The sequence below is a fragment of the Eupeodes corollae genome, chromosome 1 (genome assembly GCF_945859685.1).
Source record: "Eupeodes corollae chromosome 1, idEupCoro1.1, whole genome shotgun sequence".
NCBI lineage: Eukaryota > Metazoa > Arthropoda > Insecta > Diptera > Syrphidae > Eupeodes > Eupeodes corollae.
The window spans coordinates 11,665,359-11,687,156 of record NC_079147.1 but is presented as its reverse complement, the minus strand read 5'-3'; the positions used below and the strand labels follow the sequence as shown (position 1 = coordinate 11,687,156).

At 35.0% G+C, this 21,798-nt stretch overlaps 1 protein-coding gene across 3 annotated transcripts in view; it reads left to right on the top strand.

The window, feature by feature from the left end:
* LOC129938749 (tyrosine-protein phosphatase 99A) overlaps positions 1-21,798 on the top strand; it is a 771,051-nt gene that overhangs the window by 269,797 nt on the left and 479,456 nt on the right. For all 3 annotated transcript variants that reach the window (XM_056046478.1, XM_056046480.1, XM_056046477.1), the window contains exon 2: positions 12,898-13,067. In XM_056046478.1, the coding sequence (XP_055902453.1) occupies positions 12,898-13,067 (170 nt within the window). The remainder of the gene's footprint in view (positions 1-12,897; positions 13,068-21,798) is intronic.

Below are 21,798 nucleotides of genomic sequence, written 5' to 3'. Positions count from 1 at the left end.
TTTTTTCAAAAACCATTTTTCCATTTTAGTGTCTTCTTATTTTAAATTTATGAACAAAAAATTGTGTTTTCAAACCAAAAAGCCTTAATAGCCTAAAAACTATTGCTAAAATTCAATACAAAAAATACCCTTCCGCAAAATTAAATAAATTATATAAAAAATAGTTGGTTAAAATGTCATTCATTTATTGACATCAACATTTCCAATTATATCGTTAAGTAATCCTCTTTGTGGTTTATATGAACATATATTTTGATTTCATAACAACCTAAACACAATTAATTTTAGGATACAAAATTCTAACATTTATGCAAAAATAAATAAAATGAGATACAAAATTCTAACATTTATGCAAAAATAAATAAAATGAGAATATTTTATTGGCGGATCATGTTCAAAAAAGAGATTTTTTAATTTTGTAATATTTTTGTCAAAATTAAAAATTAAATTTAAAATAAATAAAAATGTATATTTTTCATGTTCGTGTAAAGTGTATCCTTGTACAGTAGTTATATTCTACTGTGTGCAAAATTTAATCAACAATTTACCTGATACACAATTTCTTTTCAATCCAATTCGATTTTGCATTCATATTTCCAAACTATATATAATATTATACAAAAATTGTACACCCCTGAAAAATATACATACATACTACATAACAAGGACCTTGTTGATTTTTTTAACAAAAAAAAAAGTAATAAAATAGTTATTCACTTTAATTTATCATCAATGCATTCAAAACTACTACAAAAAGCTACTGTGTCAAAAAATATTGGACCAAAAAAAAACATAAAATAAAAAATTCAATTGTCCACCTATCGACTTCAATTTGCACTAATTTGATTTCGAATATAACAACACAATCAAAAATTTTATGTGAATGTATAGATGAACATTGCACATCAAAAGCAATCAAATTTGAATTGTTTCGTTACAGTTACTATGTTCGTCTTTTTTTTTCTTTTCAATTCAGATAAAAATATACAAAAGTACAGATATGAAAATTAATGTTTAAAATGAGTACACAGAAACACAGGGTGATTCATGAAAATTTCAATATTTTTTTATATGAAAAGGACATTTTATGAGAAATACTTCGTGATTCAGTTAATTCACATCGTGTAAGGAAATAAACATTTTTGCAATAATTTATTTCTTTTGTTGTTTCAGGAGTAAGTTTTGGCTTTAATTCAAATCCGACTTGAAAATTAAGATATTTATTTAGTTTAGGATTTTGAGATATTACATTTTTTTTATATTCCAAAAAACACGCTTCATATGAATTTATTTGAGTAGCTATTTTTCAATAAAATTCGTGATTATTTTTTTTACCGTAATTTCTTCGTCTGATTTTCAAGATACAGAGCTCTTTTTAAGTTTTTTTTTTTATAGCGTTATAAGAAATATAAGTGTATTAAGTAAGTCTTAAACAAAAAATTGTAAGGCTTTTTTTTATAATAAACAGAAACACACGCTCAAGGGGATATTACCACCCTTATTATGCAGAAGCACAGTGTGAGCACTAGGAAGAAGAGAGAGGGTTTAAAGGGAGACGTAGGAAGAAGAGAGAGGGTTTAAAAGGAGACGAAGGTGCACATTGATTTTGAATTCCTGAATATTGCAATGACTAGGAAAGACAGAGTGTGGTAAGGCATTCCATATTCGTGTAGTACGGCTAAAGAACGAACCTCTGTATTTGACAATACGACCGAAGATGGGCTCGAGGGTATATTGATGAGCATTCCTAGAAGCGCGAGTATTACGGTTGAACTTTTTAAGGGGAAGGAATGCAACTGGCTATTTCTCTAGAGCATAAACCATTAAAATAACGGTAAAAACAGGGTGAGACAAGTAACATTTCGACGATGTTCAAGTGACGTAAATGATCTTATGATGGTAATATCACCAATCAGTCTAAATGCTCTACGTTCAATACTGTCCAAGAGGCTAAAGTAAGTTGCAGGAGCACCAGCCCAGATATGGGAGTTATACTCAAGCCTTGGACGTATGTAAGTCTTGTAGATAAAAGCCAGATCAGAAGGGGTGAAATATTTCTTGCAACGTCTAAGGAAACCCAAACACCTTGCGGCATTTTTGGTGACATAGCGTATGTGATCATTCCACAAGAGGTGGTTGGTGACACACACACCGAGAATATCGAGGTGTTCAGTCTCATTGATGCAAGTGCCATCCATGGATAATGGCAATTGGAGTATATCTCGCTTAAACGATACAAGACAGGATTGGGTTTTCGAAGCATTAAATTCCACGCGGTTTTTAAATCCCCATCGAACAATGCTGTTTAGGTTGGGAATTTAATGAGCTTATCATGTTTTGTCGTTGCAGTTCCAAATCCGAAGAAGAGGGATGTGAGCCTGAAAACGAATATGAAAAGCTAAGAGTACTATCGTCAGCGTAACAATGTATTGGATTAGATGTTGCAGACAGAAGATCATTAATAAAAACGAGAAAGAGTGTTGGGGATAAAACAGAGCCCTGGGGCACACCAGCATTTATTTTATGGTTTTCAGACTTGAATCCATCCAATACTTCTTCTATTGAACGATCCGAAAGGTAATTACTAATCCAGTGGAGAAGGGATTCATGCAAACCGAAAGCACGCATTTTAGATAAGAGAGCTTGATGCCAAACCCTATCAAATGCTTTTGAAATATCAAGTGCAATAATCTTACTTTCTCCAAATCGATGTAAAGATTTGCTCCACTTTTCGGTGAGATGAACGATGAGATCACCAGTGGACCTATTGCTACGAAGGCCATACTGTCGGTCATAAAGAAGCTTTCGATCTTCACGATATTTCTTGAGCTGATAATTAATCAGCGTTTCCATGACCTTGGAAGGAAGGGACGTAAGTGCAATCGGTTGGTAATTAGACTGTGAGGGAGATTCGCCTTTTTTGGGAATAGGTTGGACAAATGCGGTTTTCTATCCGCTTGGATCGAGACCTGAGGAGTAGAACAGATAAAAAAGCTTACGCTGTGGTTTTTCCAGTGATGAAGAGCACCTCTTCAGAACAATAACGGGGATACCATCCAGACCAGCAGATTTATGTATGTTAAGATCTTTTAGGACTCCCGCTACAGTACGAGTTCGAAAAAAGAAAAACATAGAAACATTAACTCGCTCAAGTACAGGCGAAGTCATAACACTCACTGGCAGCGTTGTATTGACAGCGAACTGCCTAGCAAAGAGATTTGATTTCTCTAAAGACCTTACAAATAGAGTGTCATTCACAACGAGAGTAGGAACCGAGGAAGAGGAAGTCATTACAAATGACCAAAAATATTTACTGCCTTTGGGACATTCAGTATTTTTTGCCGTAATTGTTGGTCATGTAAAAATTTGGTCCGTCGAATATGGGCGTTTCAGGCCTTAATGACTTGTTTGAACTTTTTCCGTCTATCTTCAGTTCGGTTGGCTTTTAAGCAACGGAAACTTACCTCATTGACCCCAATAACCTCTTTACAGCTCGCATCAAACCATGCGTTTTCCTTTTATCTGATACTTTTAACCCTGTTCGGTATAAAAGTTCTCACTCCCAGGAGAATTAACCTTGTCAATTTATCAGCACTGGCATCAACGTCACTATCGAGGAAGCAATGTGACCAGTTAAAGATCCTGAAGTGATTATTGAGACCGTCCCAGTTGGCTTTCCCTTATTGCGAAACGGTTATCTTGGGAGCCCTTTCTTTAACTGGAGAGTTTTTACACGAGAAATTTGCTGATATGACACAATGGTAATAGTGTACTCACCAGGGTCAGAGCTAAGAAACAAGTCAAGAGTGTTTTCTACTCCACATACGACGTCCGATATTCGAGTGGTCTCGTTGACCAGCGGAGTAAGGTGGTTTAATTGAGCGAAGATCTCAGCACACACTCCTTCAGGTGTTGACTGGCCCGAATGTTGAAGCCATGAAGAATTTTGTACATTGAAATCGCTCGTAACAAAAGTTTCAGTGCGATGATAGGACGAAACAATTCTTTGGATTGAATCAGACAAAGCATCAAATTCACGAAAAGTTGATACTCTGTCTTAATTTGGGCTTCCGTAAAAGAAGCAGTTGTGAATGATTTGCCTATTCTCGGAAAATTTTAATCACATAATCGTTCTACAAAAAGTGGATGATTAATGTAACGAGAATTTTTAGTTGTTTTTTCTTTGAAATTAAACTTTAAGAGTAGAAAATAAACCCCAAGCACATAGACAACATTGTTAAAATGTAACTGTGCCTGATAATCTCCTTCTATCCAAAGACTATGAGTATACCCTATTTAAAAATAAATCTGATTTCAATATTCAATAAAAGCAGAAAGCTTTTCAGTCTTCTTTGATATTTTACACATAATTTCAACATTTGAAATATTCATTTCTATTTCCAAGAAAACAAAATATATTTATTTTAAATAATTAGTTTCCTTAATTTTTTGTGAGAACATAGCTTTTAAGTCCTTTATAAAAATTTTGTTTGTTAAATCCACCCACTATCCTTTCCTATTACTTCTTCTGATATGGAACTTAGTTTATCCTTTTGGAAGTTTGGGAGGAGACTTTTGTAAGTTTTTATATCCCTTCTAATTTGTATGAATATAAATAATTATCTTAACAAAATATTAATCTCAAATTAACCTCTCTAAAAGACCATTCAAAATGATTATTTATTAGCTCATAGAGACTATCGTAAATCGTAATTAATACAACTTTACTAATTAATAGTCTCTCTTCCATCTTAATCTTCAAGAATGATGATTTGTCTTCTACATCCTATTGTCAAGTCTGTAATACTCCCATCTCCCATTTTTATACTTCCTCTCAATTATCTACTCATTTAGATCCTTGTGTTATAACCACAAAGCTTAAAAGCAACATACACAACACAAAAAAACACACACACACAAAACTCATGCATAGGAAAAAATAATCCCTTTTGTCATTTTCCCAGGATGGATATAAATTTCACTCATACGCTTCCAACCAAATCGCCCATAAATTTCGGTCAGGCAAAAAATAAAAATGAAAACACAAATGAAAAAAAGAAACATCCCACCCACCCAATGATACCGAACTACATGACATCATCCCACAGGAACATAGGATTATCCTTCCACTCCCCACCAGTCAACTCGTGAGTTCTTTTATTTAACGTCAAGGCAATCGCAGAAAGTAATAAAACGAGTGGAACAATTCGATCGAAAAGGGCATTCTTGACTTTGCGCTTGAATACCGACGAAGTTGCCGCTACTGCTTCGTCCTTCAAAATCACCCAACACCCAACTAGATAGATGATGCTCAACCCAATCTTTTAGGCGCATTCAGTTAGCGTAATATTCTGGCATCCAGTTCGCCATATCCTGTCCAATTTAGTTGAAAGTCTGATAAATCTAATTTTGCTTTATCAAAAAAAGAATAGATAGATGGTAGAAAAAAGTCATTTGCTTTCTCGCGTTTGTGTGCACCACACCCCCGAACGTTATCCTCTTTCCCGTCCAATACGCCAATACTCGCCATCGGTGCCGTTTGCCATTCTAACTCTCATCATACAACCAGAATGGGCAATTGGTGTGTTTCTCGCATCGATGATAATTCACGAGGTCCTTTGGATTTTGGGCAAAGCCGCACGGCCGACCGACACGACGACTACGCGGCGCGGTGGCGTTTAATTTGCATTGTCACCCTTGTGTGACGCAATTTTATTCAAATCTCACTTCATATCCTTGTGTCTTTTTTTGTTTGCTTCATGAAGAAGGAAAAAACCTATTATCCCATGATTACGCCTGCTACACAGCTAATGCAACCGCTGACAGTTGTGTTCGTCCTTTTTCTGTTTTTAATCATTTAAAGTACATCCAGTGATATCCCGAGAATAGATTTTGGTTAAAAAAAGGACTTTATAGCTCGTTGTCGGTCGTTTTGAATTATTATTGCAATATCCTCTACAACACCAAATAAAAAACAAAACAAAGGAAAGCAAAGCAAAAGTAAAAATAAGGGACTTTTCCAAAAACAAATACAACAAATCATTTCGCGGAAAATATTCAGTTAAAACATGAAAAATGTTTCACATTAATTGAAATTAAATTGAAAACTGTTCGCAAAATGAAAAAAAAAGGAAGTGAAATAAAATAGTTTCGTTTTGTTTTTATTGTTTTACGAGGCGACTTTCAAAAAATTTCAATTTCTAGGAATTTGTCCTTTTTTATTGCGAATTTCGTTTGACAATGCTTTTAAGTCAACCCTTTTGGCTTTGTTTTTGAGCTTGACTTTTGTTATTTATTCGGGGATTTATATTAATGTGTTGTTTGCTTTTTCAAGGAAAAAACAATTGGTTGAAGTTTTCATCAGTAAATATGAATGACTTTTTTTTTTGGTAAATCCTTATACCGAGGTTTTTAATTTTGTTTTGAAAAGTAACATGATTGGAAAGCCGATATGATTTGAAATAAAAATACGACAGTTTACTTTGATCATTCCATCGTCTCGTGTATAATTGTTCAAAAAATTAAAAAAGTTCTTTGATGGTTTCAATATGGAATGATTGGAATTCCCTGAAACATCTAAATTTTCGATAAATCAAACTTTGTACTAATATTTACGAAATACAAACCGTAGCCAAGTTCATTTATGTGAATGAGGGATGAGATGGACATACATTTAATCCAGGAAAACTAGACAAACAAATTTCCTAACTTTGAAAATATTTCGACTTTGAACCTTACACGTCCTAAAAACTAAGCTAGAAGTCTCCTTAATTAAGAGACGAGCTGACATTTGAAGAGAAGTAAGTGGGATGCTATAGTTTTTTTTAAAAGGAAAATGCCTACGTATTAAAATTAATATTTGTTTCGTGTTTTTAATAACTTCCAATAGATAGATAGATAGATAGATAGATAGATTTATTCTTTATTTTTCAAATTTAAGTTTACAAAAAAGTATTATTCTTTAATTTTAAAACATGACTATAAAAGCCGTCTGCCTGATTTTAACAAAATGTACAAAATAAAGTATTGTTAAAGGTATGTTACAAATTTTCTTCAATTATTGCTGTGCAATTTTTCTGGTTCCTCCAGTTCTAGTTTCCCAAAAAAATGAATCCTGGACACTTTTAAGACAGGACATCTACCCAGGAAGTGATAAATGTTTTCCCTTTCACGCATATTACAAATAGTGCAGAAAATTTGCAAATCTGCTCTGCGGGGTATAAAGTTATAAGGTCCATAATTTCTCCTCTGGCCTTAATAACAATAGATATTGTGTCAGTTGAATATTTTTCAATAAAATAGTTGTTTTCCCAAAGATTATGGTTTAAGCTGGAAAATATTTTGCGATGGGTTGAAATTAGTGCTTTTTCAATGCTTTCCGCTCGCATTTTGTCATCCACCGTTTTAATTGAATTATCGAACTCTTCCTTCCATTGATGATTATTATCCATAGTAATCCTTAAAGTGTGACCAGCGATTTCTGCGAGTGCTTTTCAATGTTCATAAAACAATATACTCTTCTTTATCACGTAACTTGTTATTCGTTTGGTCAACCTTTCTCCGTCCAGTACCATAGCTTTCGCAATAAAGTTGAAATGAAGTCGCAATGTTTCTATGAATAGTGGTGAGATTTCTGTTTCAACAAATAGCATATGGTTTGGTGAGGATTGTGGAAGCTTGAAAACTCGCTTTAAGAAAAATCGGAGCAGTTTTTCTACTGTATCGTATAATATGTATTCCCACACTTAAGCTCCATATAGCTTTATTGATTTGGAAACTGCCTGGAATAATTAGTATTTGATTCTCATCGATATATGTTTATCTTCTAGACAGTTTTTCTATGCGGCACTTTTAGCTGATAAAGATAGCTCCTCCTGAAAGTGTTGTTCCATGTTTATGTTGCAGCAAATATTTATCCCCAAGTATTTATATGACTTTACTGTTTCTAATTGCTGTCCATCAAAAAACCACTTCTCATTCCTGGCGTAGCACCCACCTCCTTTTCTAAACACCATCGTTTTGGATTTATTATGTTTACATTCAGCCTCCATTCATCACAGTATTTTTTCAGCTGATTAATCATTCGCTGTAAACGTTCTGTTGTTACCGCAAGGAGCACCAAATCATCTCCATACATCAAAACTTTAATAAGGATTCCCCAAATTCGCCACATAAAAGTCGTCTATAAACATTATGAATGCGTGCGGACTTAAATTGCATCCTTGTTTCAGACCTGTAACCGTTCCAAAAAAAACTTGACAGTTTTTTACCTTCCCAAACAGCAGAAGTTGTTTTTCATACAATTTTTCAATCAAGTTGCCAAATTTTCTTGATAGACCTATATTGTACAATTTATAAAAAAGTACGCTTCTGTCCACCGTATCAAATGCAGCTTTTAGGTCCACAAAAAAACGCAAAGAGCTTTCTCTTAAACGACAAGTTTTTCTCTGCATTTCATCTGAAATTTCTTAATTTCAGACAAACTTAATTTTAACCATGAAAAGAAACACAATCGAGGAACATGTTAAAGTTAATCAGGCTTATTAAAGAAATGTAAGCCATGAAATGTACAATCAATAAAATCAAGCAAAAATTTGGGTAAACAGGATCTGTATAAGATGAGAAAATACCAGGGAATGCTCATACAGCTTGTAATGCAGAAAATATTGCTACTGTTCTCTATAGGGTGGCTGAAGAGCCGTCCACCTCAACTTGTCGCCATGCCCAACAGTTGCACGTCTCACCTACATCGTTGATAAACACTATGCACAAAGACTTGCATTTGCACGATTACAAGGTGCAAGATTCAAGAACTAGGACCTCTTGATCAATTCAAGCCTTGTCGGTGGTCAGAACAGTCGATGATCATTTTTGAAGTAAATTATCTTCAGTGATGAGGCAAATTTTCACCTCAGTTGGGTGAATGATAATCCATGATGTTTGGATTGGTTTATGGGCTGGTGGCATCATTATTTTCAAAATGTGGCCGATCAGGCAGTTAGTGTGAATGGTGTTTGCTACTGTGAGATGATAAGGAACTTTGAAAGGCCCGCAATGGAAGATATGGATTTGGACGATATGTGGTTTCCACCTGAAAGTTTACACTTGCCACACAGCTAACGAAACAATGACTCTTTTGTGCAACTGTTTAAATGGCCTGGTTTTCTCACGTTTTGGCGATGTTAAATGGTCGCCAAGATCATGTGATTTAACATTATAGAACTTCTTTCTTTGGGGTTATTTGAAATAAAAGGCGCACATGCATCCATAAACCAGCAATAGTGATAATTCAAGGGATGAGATAATTCGGCACATTAACGGCAAAGATCTTCAATAGTGCCTCAGCTTAGGACCACGGAACTTATATGTGCTGCCAAGGTAACAGAAGATGTTTTGTTCCATACAAAGTTGAACCATACCAATATTATTATAATAAAAGAAAATGACCTAAATAATTTGTGTTTTATTCAAAATCAACATAGGCCCTAAAATTGAACCACCCCTTGTCAATTTCTTCTACAGTTTGTTTAAATTGTACCGTAACAGAACCGTACTGATTAAAGTCGGAAAAAGTTCAAACAAGCCAGGAAGGCCTTCTTCGGTTCCTAGGCTCGTTGTCAATGACACTCCTTTTGTTAGCTTTTAAGAGAAAGCTAATCTCCAGTGAGTGTTATTACTCCGTCTGTACCTGAGCGAGTTAATGTTTCTTTGCGGCAAATCTTTTTTCGCACTCGTACTGTGGCAAGCATCCTAAGAGATCTTAACACACATAAATCCGCTGGTCCCGATGGTATCCCCGCTATTTTTCTGAAGACTGCGTAAGCTTTTTTCATCTGTCCTACTCCTAAGGTCTCGGTCCGAGCAGATGAAAAACGGCATTTGTCCAGCCTATTCCCAAAAAGACGAATCTTCCTCACCCTCTAACTACCGACCGATTGCACTTACGTCCCTTCTTTCCAAGGTCATGGAAACGCTGATTAATTATCAGCTCAAGAAGTATCTCAAAGATCGAAAGCTTCTTAATGGCCGGCAATACGGCTTTCGCAGCAATAGGTCCACTGGTGATCTCATGGTTCATCTCACCGAACAGTGGAACAAATTCTTACATAGTTTCGGAGAAAGTAAGATTATTGCACTTGATATTTCAAAAGCATTTGATAGGGTTTGGCATGGCTCTTTTATCAAAAAAGGCGTGCTTTCGGTTTGCATGAATCCCTGCTCCATTGGATTAGTAATTACCTTTCGGATCGTTCAATAGAAGAAGTTTTGGATGGATTCAAGTCTGAAAACCATAAAATAAATGCTGGTGTGCCCCAGGGCTCTGTTTTATCTCCAACACTCTTTTTCATTTTTATTAATGACCTTCTGTCTGCAACATCTAATCCACTACATTGTTTCGCTGACGATAGTACTCTTAGCTTTTCATATTCGTTTTCAGGCTTACATCCCTCTTCTTCGGATGTGGAACTGCAACGACAAAATATGATAAGCTCATTAAATTCCGACCTAAACAGCATTGTTCAATGGGAATTAAAAAACTGCGTGGAATTAAATGCTTCGAAAACCCAATGCTGTCTTGTATTGTTAAAGCGAGATATACCCCATTTGCCATTATCCATGGATGGCACTTTCATCAATGAGACTGAACACCTTGATATTCTCGGTATGTGTGTCACCAACCACCTCTTGTGGAAAGATCACATACGCTATGTCGCCAAAAATGCCGCAAGGTGTTTGGGTTTCCTTAGGCGATGCAAGAAATATTTCACCCCTTCTGATCTGGCTGTTATCTAAAAGACTTATATACGTCCAAAGCTTGAGTATAACTATCGTCTCCATGGGCTCGTGCTCCTGCAACTTTTTTAAGCCTCTTGGATAGTATTGGACGTAGATCATTTAGATTGATTGGTGATATTACCATCATGAGATTATTTACGTCGAAATGTTTATTTTCTCACCCTCTTTTACCGTTATTTTAATGGTTTATGCTCTAGAGAAATAGCCAGTTGCATTCCTCCCCTTAAAAAGTTCAACCGTTATACTCGCGCTTCTAGGAATGCTCATCAATATACCCTGGAGCCCAACTTCAGTCGTACTGTCAAGTACAGAGATTTGTTCTTAAGCCGTACTACGGGAATGTGGAATGCCTTGCCACACTCTGTCTTCTTTGCCAGCCAGGAATTCAAAACCACAACATTTTCCATTCACATATTCTTCCTTTCATAGTGCTCGCCCTGTGTCTACATAATAAGGGCAGTATTATCCCTTTGAGTGTGCACTTATTATACAAAAAAATACGATTTCATTGTTAATTCATTTTCATCACTTCAAACCTCGAGCTCAAATTTAGTCATTTTTTCAAATGATGAGATTCGTTCTCCGCCCGTACAACGCGAATGTGGAATGCAACCATCCTTTCTATTTATATGTCATATAAAGGTACTAAAGACCTCTCGAGTACGAGAGCTCATTCTGCAACAAAAACTCCAAAGTGATAATCTGTCAAAATTGAACGTGATAAAAATCACGTTGGACTTTTTGAGATTGCCTTCAAACTTGATGGTTTTAGAGTAATTTTTTTAATTCATCCACTAACATTAACATTAACATTAACATTAACATTAACATTAACATTAACATTAACATTAACATTAACATTAACATTAACATTAACATTAACATTAACATTAACATTAACATTAACATTAACATTAACATTAACATTAACATTAACATTAACATTAACATTAACATTAACATTAACATTAACATTAACATTAACATTAACATTAACATTAACATTAACATTAACATTAACATTAACATTAACATTAACATTAACATTAACATTAACATTAACATTAACATTAACATTAACATTAACATTAACATTAACATTAACATTAACATTAACATTAACATTAACATTAACATTAACATTAACATTAACATTAACATTAACATTAACATTAACATTAACATTAACATTAACATTAACATTAACATTAACATTAACATTAACATTAACATTAACATTAACATTAACATTAACATTAACATTAACATTAACATTAACATTAACATTAACATTAACATTAACATTAACATTAACATTAACATTAACATTAACATTAACATTAACATTAACATTAACATTAACATTAACATTAACATTAACATTAACATTAACATTAACATTAACATTAACATTAACATTAACATTAACATTAACATTAACATTAACATTAACATTAACATTAACATTAACATTAACATTAACATTAACATTAACATTAACATTAACATTAACATTAACATTAACATTAACATTAACATTAACATTAACATTAACATTAACATTAACATTAACATTAACATTAACATTAACATTAACATTAACATTAACATTAACATTAACATTAACATTAACATTAACATTAACATTAACTCCTTTTTAACTAAAGTCGGTTCTCTTGGAGTATTAATATCAAAAATTAATATAAAATTTAAAAAAGATTTAAAAACTTCAACTTTTAACCCTAATATATTTATACTTTACTCAAACCAAACTTCTGTGTAAAAAAAAAAAATGATCCAAAATATTATCAAAACATGTAATTTTTTTCACTTTTATTTCCTTCCGATTTTCGAAAATGACAAGTATGGGTAATAGTCCTCAATATTCTGCGACATAAACCTTTCAAACAAAATTGTGGTTTTGTGTGTGGGAACGTTGAATTTTATTTCTAAACCTTGTGGGAGTGACATATCCTTCCATATCCTTCCATATTCTTCTTAACTATTTGCTTTTTTTTGTCGAACATATAATAAAACACAAATCTAACCATTTGCTTCGTGTTTTCTTTTTTTTCTTGGTACATTTCCATGCTCCTTCAGACGTGACAAACATCCCAACGGAGAAGGTAATAGCCGAAGCTGGAAAGAATGTCACCATAACATGTCCTGGTGTAACGGAGCACTCTCTGGTGGATACGTTAACGTGGAAAACGGCAACAACAACCATCGCCCAATTTGCCAATCGGATACCGCTGTTACACAGCCCAAGGGTAAGTTAAAAAATTCACCTATACACAACTATTATCACTTTATGTACATAAATATATATACGAATCCACTACAGCGCTGTCACCTCTTCACTCTCACTGTCACCCTCACTCTTCTTATCTGTATTCCTGCCTCTCACTCTTTTTGAAACAGGGATGACATCAGGAACTGTGAAGCTGAAATTTTTATTTAAAGACCCATGATCCGAAACCTTGCCACATCTCATGTCTCCCCTCCCTTCCCTTCCCTTCCCAGCCCAACCCTTTATCCCAACTTTAGACTCACATTTTTGGAATATCTCTTTACAGAGTGTCGTCAGAACAACCGAAAAATAGTCGACTTCACTTCTTTGCTCTGCTCTGTCTCCTCTGCTTTTCTCTTCCCTTCTCTCAGCCAAACCTTTTGGCTTATTGTGAAACGCCAACAATGTGAGACGAAACCAACTTGTTTCCGTTCGTTCCGAAAATATTTCGAGAGTTCCAAATATACGGCATCAGGACAGGATGTTCGCCTCCCTCTCATGATGATGGCACAGTAGGTACGAGCGAGGTACAGTACCTTTTACCTATAACTTCACTATGCATATACAGACATCAGACAGGACGAATGGCAAAAAGTTGCCTTTGTTGGCAAATACACAACTTGTCCGATTGCATTTGCATATCAGGACATTGCATTCAATATTTTGCTCATTTTATAGTCAGCTCGATAAGCCAGCATAAGCAATACTTAGTTCTGCCAACACCAGTTACCAAGCCATCCATGCATTCAGGCAGCCAACCAGCCATCGCTAGCCACCAGAACGTATACACCTATTCCTAGATATATTTAGGTACTCGTAGATGTGATCCGAACCAAAATCTAGGTAAAAATAGATAACTCTACGTTCTATGAGTACAAAAAGTCCAGTATATAGCTACAGGTATATAGAAAAGTACCTAGCAGCACCTGCAGAAGGATAAAGGTGTCACGTCAAACTTGAGTGAATTTTTAGGGGGGAAATGCCTGAAAAGTTCATTGCATTTGTGGAAAGAATGACAGAATTCGGTTAGGTGCCATGAAATTAGGTTTCCATTTCCGGGACTTCTGTGAAAAGTTGGAAGACCCAACTGCAGGAATTACAGATACTCTTTCGTATATATATTTACGGTACGGTATGAGACCGGCTTGTCATTGAGGTTGTTCAAAAAGATTGGTCTAGCCTATGTCTGTGTCGTGCCTGCTGAGGTGGTGACTGGTGAGTGGTGCGGTATGGTAGGAATCGATAAGGAAGAAGCCAGATCTACAATCGTCGTTAATGCTTAAAGTGAGGAACATTATTATTAAGGTTTTAAATTAGTTTGAACCTTGTTTAATTTGTTAAAGTTGTTTAAGAAGTTGTAGATAAATTTCATAATAATTCATTTATTATTTGTATGGACTTTGAATTACAGAAATTACAGGGTCTGTTCTTTAAACTCCTTTTTAAAAATTAAATACAAACATAACTTTATCATATTATTTTGTATCAAGGTCATTACGTACTTTACATAACATCGTTTTATTGTCCGCTAATACAGGATACAGGTATAAATCAAGTTGATATTGACATAGGGTATGGGGTATGTTGGCCTTATGAACCACTATGATGTGTGGCTTAATTGATTGGACCGTCAAGTTCAGAAAATTCCACACGTCGAAATCATTGCGATACCTTCCCATAGCCGCCAATACAGAGTTTAAAATATGGCGCAAGCTTTGTGCAACGCAATGCTTTTTTCTTCATCTTGAAAATCATTTATGTTGATATCATCCAGCTCAAGGCAAAATAAATTGGTCTGGTAAACCACGTTTTCAAATTAGTGGGACTGATGTTGGTGGCTCTAACGCATGTCCACAATATACAGAGACTTTTTTGCGTTGTACCCTTTTTTATGTAGATTGAGAGATCTTGTTAAAAGGCGTAACTTTTCTTAGAACATACCCAACCTTAGCTTCAACCCTAAACTCATGCACCAGAAATTGTCATTACCACTGAACATGAAAACAATGAATTTAAGGGTAATTTTATTATTGATTCAGAAATGATCGGTAACCTTCAGCTTTAAAGCCAAGTGAATTTTGAAAAGTTAAAAGCCCAAGACATTGGACAAATTTCACTGCCGTGAAATAAGAACAAGTGATATAAGGGGGCATGCTACCCCCTTCAACAATTGTGGTTAGACACACTAGAGGATTTGAGGTAGTTGAAAGGTTTCTTTGCAAAGTAAAATAAAATCAATTTGGCTTCATTTCAGTTTGTTTAAGAATTATAAGACCAACTGTTGGAAATTGGCTTTACAAAAGTGAAACAATAATTTTACCTTATTTCGCTTGGTTTTTTTTCACGGCAACACGAATTTCGCCTCTGCCACTTTTCGTAGTAGTTTTATGGCCCCATATCACGTAAGAGACTTACACAAAAAAATATCATTTGCAACTCGTATTCTATGGTGTTTTAACATATAAAGATTCAACAATATGGACGCCATCAACAACTGTCATAGTTCGGAGGTTCCTAAGTAAAGTTCTTACAACTTTGTATACGTAAGAATTTCAACAATCCTGCTTCGAATAAAAAACATTGGAAAAGTATGAAAATTATGAAAATTATGTTCGTCAAGTTCACTTCACGAAAACAGGCATATAAGTCCAGCCTTCAGCCCTTTGAATCAGCCTCTGAAGAATATATGGTATTTTCGAATGTCACAAAACAAACCTCTCCATATAGCTCTGTCCCTAGCTAAATGTCTCTAGTTTCGCTCACCCAAGTTGGGTGAGGTCACTTTCAACTTGTGCGTGCCACCTGATTCGCGGCCTTCCTCTACTACGCTATCTTGTGGGCGTGGATGCATTGGTTGCTGGAGCATTGGTTTCCATGCGTTCTACTGTGACCCAGCCATCTTAGACGTTGGACTTTTACCCTTTTGGCTAAGTCTACGTCATCGCTGTACAGGCCGTACAGCTCGTCGTTCCAAAAAACGTTTAGACTTTTTAAAAATCACTCTTCTTAAGCCTTAATGCTGTTTATTAAGGTAGGCCTTAATACTCGTTCTTCTAGGAATGCAAATCAGTTTGCTTGAGCTTAATTTTGCAAGTACTGTCAAGTATAGAGGTTCTTTTTTCAACCACACATCGAGAATGTGGAATGCTTTATCCAATTCTGTTTTTCCCTATTATTTTGATATTTTAAACTATAAGACCAATGTACATCGGTTTCTCTTCTTTAATCTTTCCGTATTTTTTTAAAGCTTGCAGTGGGTTTAAACTTTCAACTTCTAAAGGGTAATAATAATCCATTGAGTGCCCGTTAATTATACAAAATAAAAATAAAACAGTTTTTAACTGAATTTAAAAGGACTTTAAACCTAAGCGAGGAATTGACTAATCCTTCAAGAGTAAATCTTCTCATGAAAAAGTGCTTTCTCAAATTAGCCGTTCGGATTCAGCCTAAAATTGTAGATCCCTTCCATTCCTGACAACAGTACTCGCACACAGGAATGGTTGAGAGTTGTAAGTCACTAGGCCCTGGTTCACAGCGGACTGTTGCGCCACCCAATTTATTTAATTTAAACCTAATGCGCGAATATGTTGGTATTGAAACACTAACATTGTTTTGACTATTGACATTACCTTGTCCGAAAAACTTTAATTTTAACAACAGTTTGTCAAAAAAAAGGAACTTCACGACGACATAGAAATTATTTAATTTTACAAACTCTGACGGTAAAATTTTCAAAACATTTTCAGTAAATTTAAAAAAAATTCAATGTGTTCTTGAAACTAGGTAACTTCAGATAGGAAATTATTGTAATGGGTCCGATTTGTCAAATTGAAAATTTTGACATTTCTCTAAAGCCAAAATAAAAGCTTTTTAGGAAGATGGGCGTGCGTGTGAAATGGGCAGTAATTAGAGGTCCAGAGGCCTCGGGGTAATAAAGAAACGAAGGCCTCCTCGCGCCGAATCATTTTCAAAATAAAGTAACCCATTTTTTTACTCGAGTTTTTCAATAACTAATTTATTGTAAAACCAAGTAGATTCATTTAGTATTGGTCAAAAACACATAGAAAAAAGAATTATCTGAAATAAAATTTTAGGGTTAACGAATGGAACCTTTCGATATTTTTTCGCCAAAAAATCGTTGGTGATTTCGTGGAAATCCAGTTCTCGGAGTAAATCGCTTTCAATGCTCATGGTAGAAAGCTTCGATACACGGTTTTAAATCATCGTGCTTCGAAGCCTATTTTTTATAATTTTCATTTTTGAAAATGAGCGCTCTCCATTGCAATTTGTTACCATCAAAACCAAATACATTCTCAATGCAATTTTGAGGTTTGGGAATGTAGCCCTGAATTTTAATTTTCTAGAATTTGCTGCTTCCTCGTATTTATCAAAATCTCTTCGTTTGGATTCCACAATAATTTCAATGATTCTAGTGCACGCATTGCTGATTCAAGAATCATTTTCGGTTCTTGCTACATCTCGTTTGTACCGTGGAACGCTTTAAGATGTCGTTATAAAATGTTGCAACAAACATTTTCTGTAGAAGATGCTTTGCTGCATTCCTCACGAAGACTTTTTGCTCTTTATTGGAAGATATGCTGGTTAGAGCGTCTTTTATTTCGGAAAAGCCGTTGATTAAGGCTTTCGTAGCTTCAGCTCGACAAGACTAACGAGTGTCTACGATCGATCACATCTTTGTGCTAAAAAGTATCGCCGAAACTTTTCTTCAAAACGGGAAAAAACTGTACAGCTTTTTTCGTAGATTTTAAAGCAGCTTTTGACGCTGTGGATAGGCGAGCGCTTATCTACAAACTCTTTGCACTGGGGATGTCTTCAAAGTTTGGAAAAGTCTTACAAAATCTGTATAACGAAACAAAGGCAGCTGTTTGGAATGGAGAGGAATTTTCGTATGGTTTTAAACGGATTCAGGTGTTCGACAGCTGCACGCTGATCCCTCTTCTATTCGCAGTTTTTATAGAAGATTTAACAGATTATATTTCTGGAGGAGTTGAGTTTACGGGGGACCACTATAAAGGCTCTTTTCTACGCTGACAGTACCACAAACGCTTCAGTTGATGATCAACCAACTATATAGGTACTGTACTACGTGAAAACTCCAAGTGAACCTTAACAAATGGAAAATACTTATCTTCAGAAATGGAGGTGGAAGAAATAGTCAGAATGAAAGATGGTTCTTTAATTCAATACCTATTGAGGTCGTAAATGAGTTAGAATACCTAGGAGTATTTTTTATAAAAAAAACTTAAGTATGGAAAAACATCTTAATGAAAAACTATCTTAGGCCAAGAGTGCGATTGGAGTTACATGGAAAAAGTGTTTTGCCAACAAAAGTATTGGGCATAGCTGTAAGTTTCGTGTATTTGAAGCAGTGTCGGAATCAGTACTATTTTATGCATCGCAAGTATGGGGTTACAAACAATACGATTGCGTAGAAAAGTTGCTGAGATTTTTTATCAAAAGGATATTTCACCTAACGTCCGACACACCAAACTACGTAGAAATTGGTCGTTAACCACTTTTTATTCAGACGCTGAAAAGTCAGGTAGACTATGTTATAAAATTTCTAGACTTCCAAAGAAAGCACGTAATCAACCGAAGTCTCAGTTGGTATGAGGAATGGAAGGAGCTCGCGCAATCGTGGTATCGAACTGAACCTGCATGTTGAAAATCTCAATGAATGGAGGGGTAAACTGTACGAGATTATTGCCTTCGTTGACTAGAAGCTTAGGGAGAAGTACATTTAAGATGCAGTCGGCTCTAACCACAGAGTAATCTGCACTCAACTTTGTCATAATCTAGGCCCAAAAAACTACTTTAGAGATGAGAAATTATGAAAGCAAGGAAAGTTATTGGCTTCAAAGTTATTTATCTCACACCAAATATTGTAAATAATATTTTGTTACAGTCTTAGAAAACTTGACAGACGGACATAGGAAGTTTTGAGTGTAGGTAGCATCCCAGCAACTTTTTGTCAAAAGGAAACGAGAATAAATCCTTTCTTTACAACCTCCCATCCCAAACTATACGAAGGTTTTATTACCTTGGCAATTGCGAGGAACTTTAATAAAGAAAAATATTAGAGTGCGCTTTAGCATCACAATCCACTGAATACCACCTTACCTACTGTCATCGATCTTAGAAACCTAGTGAAACATGCACAAAGGAAACGGTAGCGCATTAGAAAGATATAAATTAACCTTTCCCCTGCTATATCTTCGTTTTCTATTTCGCTTTCCCTACCAAAATGTTTCCATTTGAAGGAATTTCCTCAACGCGCGGGATGAAAAGGGAGTACTTCTGGTTCTGACTAAAGCTTGCTTCCTATCAGAGCCATAAGAGATTTTCCTTATTCGCTTCAATGATCATTTTAAATGTGACACCCATGACCCTGGATACAGTGAACCAAAAAAGAAAAACACTTAAAGAAAACAAACAATATCTCGCTCGTATAATGTATTTTCCCATCACATGGTGCGTGTTGCTGAGACCGCTATATAGCATCAACAACCCCCATATCCACATCCGTTTCCGCATAGCACATCACAACCATAAGGCCAACACACACTGATGTCTGAATACCATAAAGCTTCTCTGCAGATGCACACCCTCTCTCCGATGCTGATGGCGATCTGCCCTCCACAAAAGGAGACTTTGAAGTACAGTCACGTGTTAAATCAATTAATTTATTTATTGCGACAATTTGGAATTTTTCTAGGATTTTTCTTCGGTCCTCTTTGTATTTTTATTTCATCTTCATCTTCTTCTTTTTATTTTTTATAGTTATTGTTGCTATTGGCTATTTTTTGTAGATATATAAATTGAAAAGGAAAATGAGAAGCGGATGATGGTGGTTAAGTGGAGTGGGTGTGTGTGCTTCATGGGGGTTGGGGGTGGGGGAGCAAAAGATCCGAATAAGGCTTTGAGAGCTTCCTATAGTTCGTTATTCTGACAAAGGAATCGTTTTATGTTGAAATTGCTTGCTGATAGATACGAGGAGGAGAATATCTGTGGATGGATAGAAAATATATAATTTGTTTTGGCCCCATCTCCTTTACTATTTAAGATTGCAAAATAAGGACTGAAAAATTTTTATATACGCTATCAAATAAATCGTATTTTGATAATATTTTTCTAAAGATTTTTTTTTGTTATGAAAGAACCATCATCAGCAGCTGGAAGGAGGCCGGGAGGGCAATATAGAAAAAATAGATAAGCTAACAAGAAATTGACGATAAGCATTAAACGTTGGGATTGAACAGCAAGACAAATTTAAATGGTCGAAGATTTCAACTATTCAAGTTTTTCAAAATTTTATAAAAATAGTATTTAAAAATCTCTTTAAAATTTAATGCATAGAGGGTGCAATCGCATTACAAACGGTTTTAATTTTACCTCAATGTCAATAAGGAGCCAATTTTTAGATTTTTTTCACGATGTTTGAGAGATGTTGTATCTCTGTCAATTTTCAAAAATTTTGTTGAAAAGCTAAATTTTGTATTAATTAGCACTCCCTCTTGTTTTTGAACGAAGTAAAAAGCGTCAAAAGTAGTCAAATGCACATTTATGCAAACTCCTTGCAAAATATAGGTTCTTTTCTGAAAAAAAAGATCGGCTTACATATTGTAGCTCATGCAATTCTAATACAGAAAGTTGTCCCGTTTTTCAGCTTTCATGATAAAGAACTTGTATCTATATGAAAAGTTGCTTATTAAACAGTTTTTCTCACTCGATTTTATACCAATTGTTGATTAACTTTAGGCCGCAAAAATATTTTAAGCTTATGAATTTCTTTACAAAAAAATATCCCTGCACAAATTTATTTGGAGAAAAATGATACAAAATATTGGGACGCAGATCTTATCTTTACCAGGGCCTAGTGACTTACAACTCTCCATCATTCCTGTATGCGAGTACTGTTGTCAAAAATGGAAGGGACCTACAATTTTAAGCCGAAACCGAGAGGCTAATTTGAGAAAACACTTTTTCATGACAAGATTTACTCTTGAAGGATTTGTCAATTCCTCGCAAGAAGCAGTGACAGCGAAAATTATTTTTTTTTTTAAATTAAGTTGTCATAGGCAGGGATAGAACCCAAGACCCCTTGCATGACAGTCCAACGCACTAACCAACACGCCATGGGTACTACCCGTGATTGTTTGTACGTCCTGAAAAACATTTTTTTTAACAGTAGTCAGGTAAGGCTCATAAAACACTCTTCACACTGAGTCGTACATTTGGCTAAGGTGATTTCGTTGTATGTCATGTCTATTCCCCGCCTAAAAGTAATTTTATATGTTTCCTTATCAAGGATAAGCTAAATAAATATCTCTTTGCACATCTTTTATAAGGAAGGTCAACAATTAGAGTACTTTAAAAGCATTTTTAAAATGTACAAGGTTTGGCCCAGAGTTTCAAATCCATACAACCCAAAAACCAAATTTGTTTGTATTAAAGATTTGCATTTCATTTGATTGACACATTTATCCCAGAGATAAAAAAGTGTTAAATATATTGACTCTTAAGCTCACCATGTAACTATTGTTCAACTGCACTTACATCCCTTCTTTCCAAGGTCATGGAAACACTGATCAATTTTCCGCTTAAGAAATTGCTTGAAGAACGCAAGCTTTTTAATGACCGACAGTATGTCTTTCGTTGCAGAAGGTCCACTGGTGATCTCATAATTTATC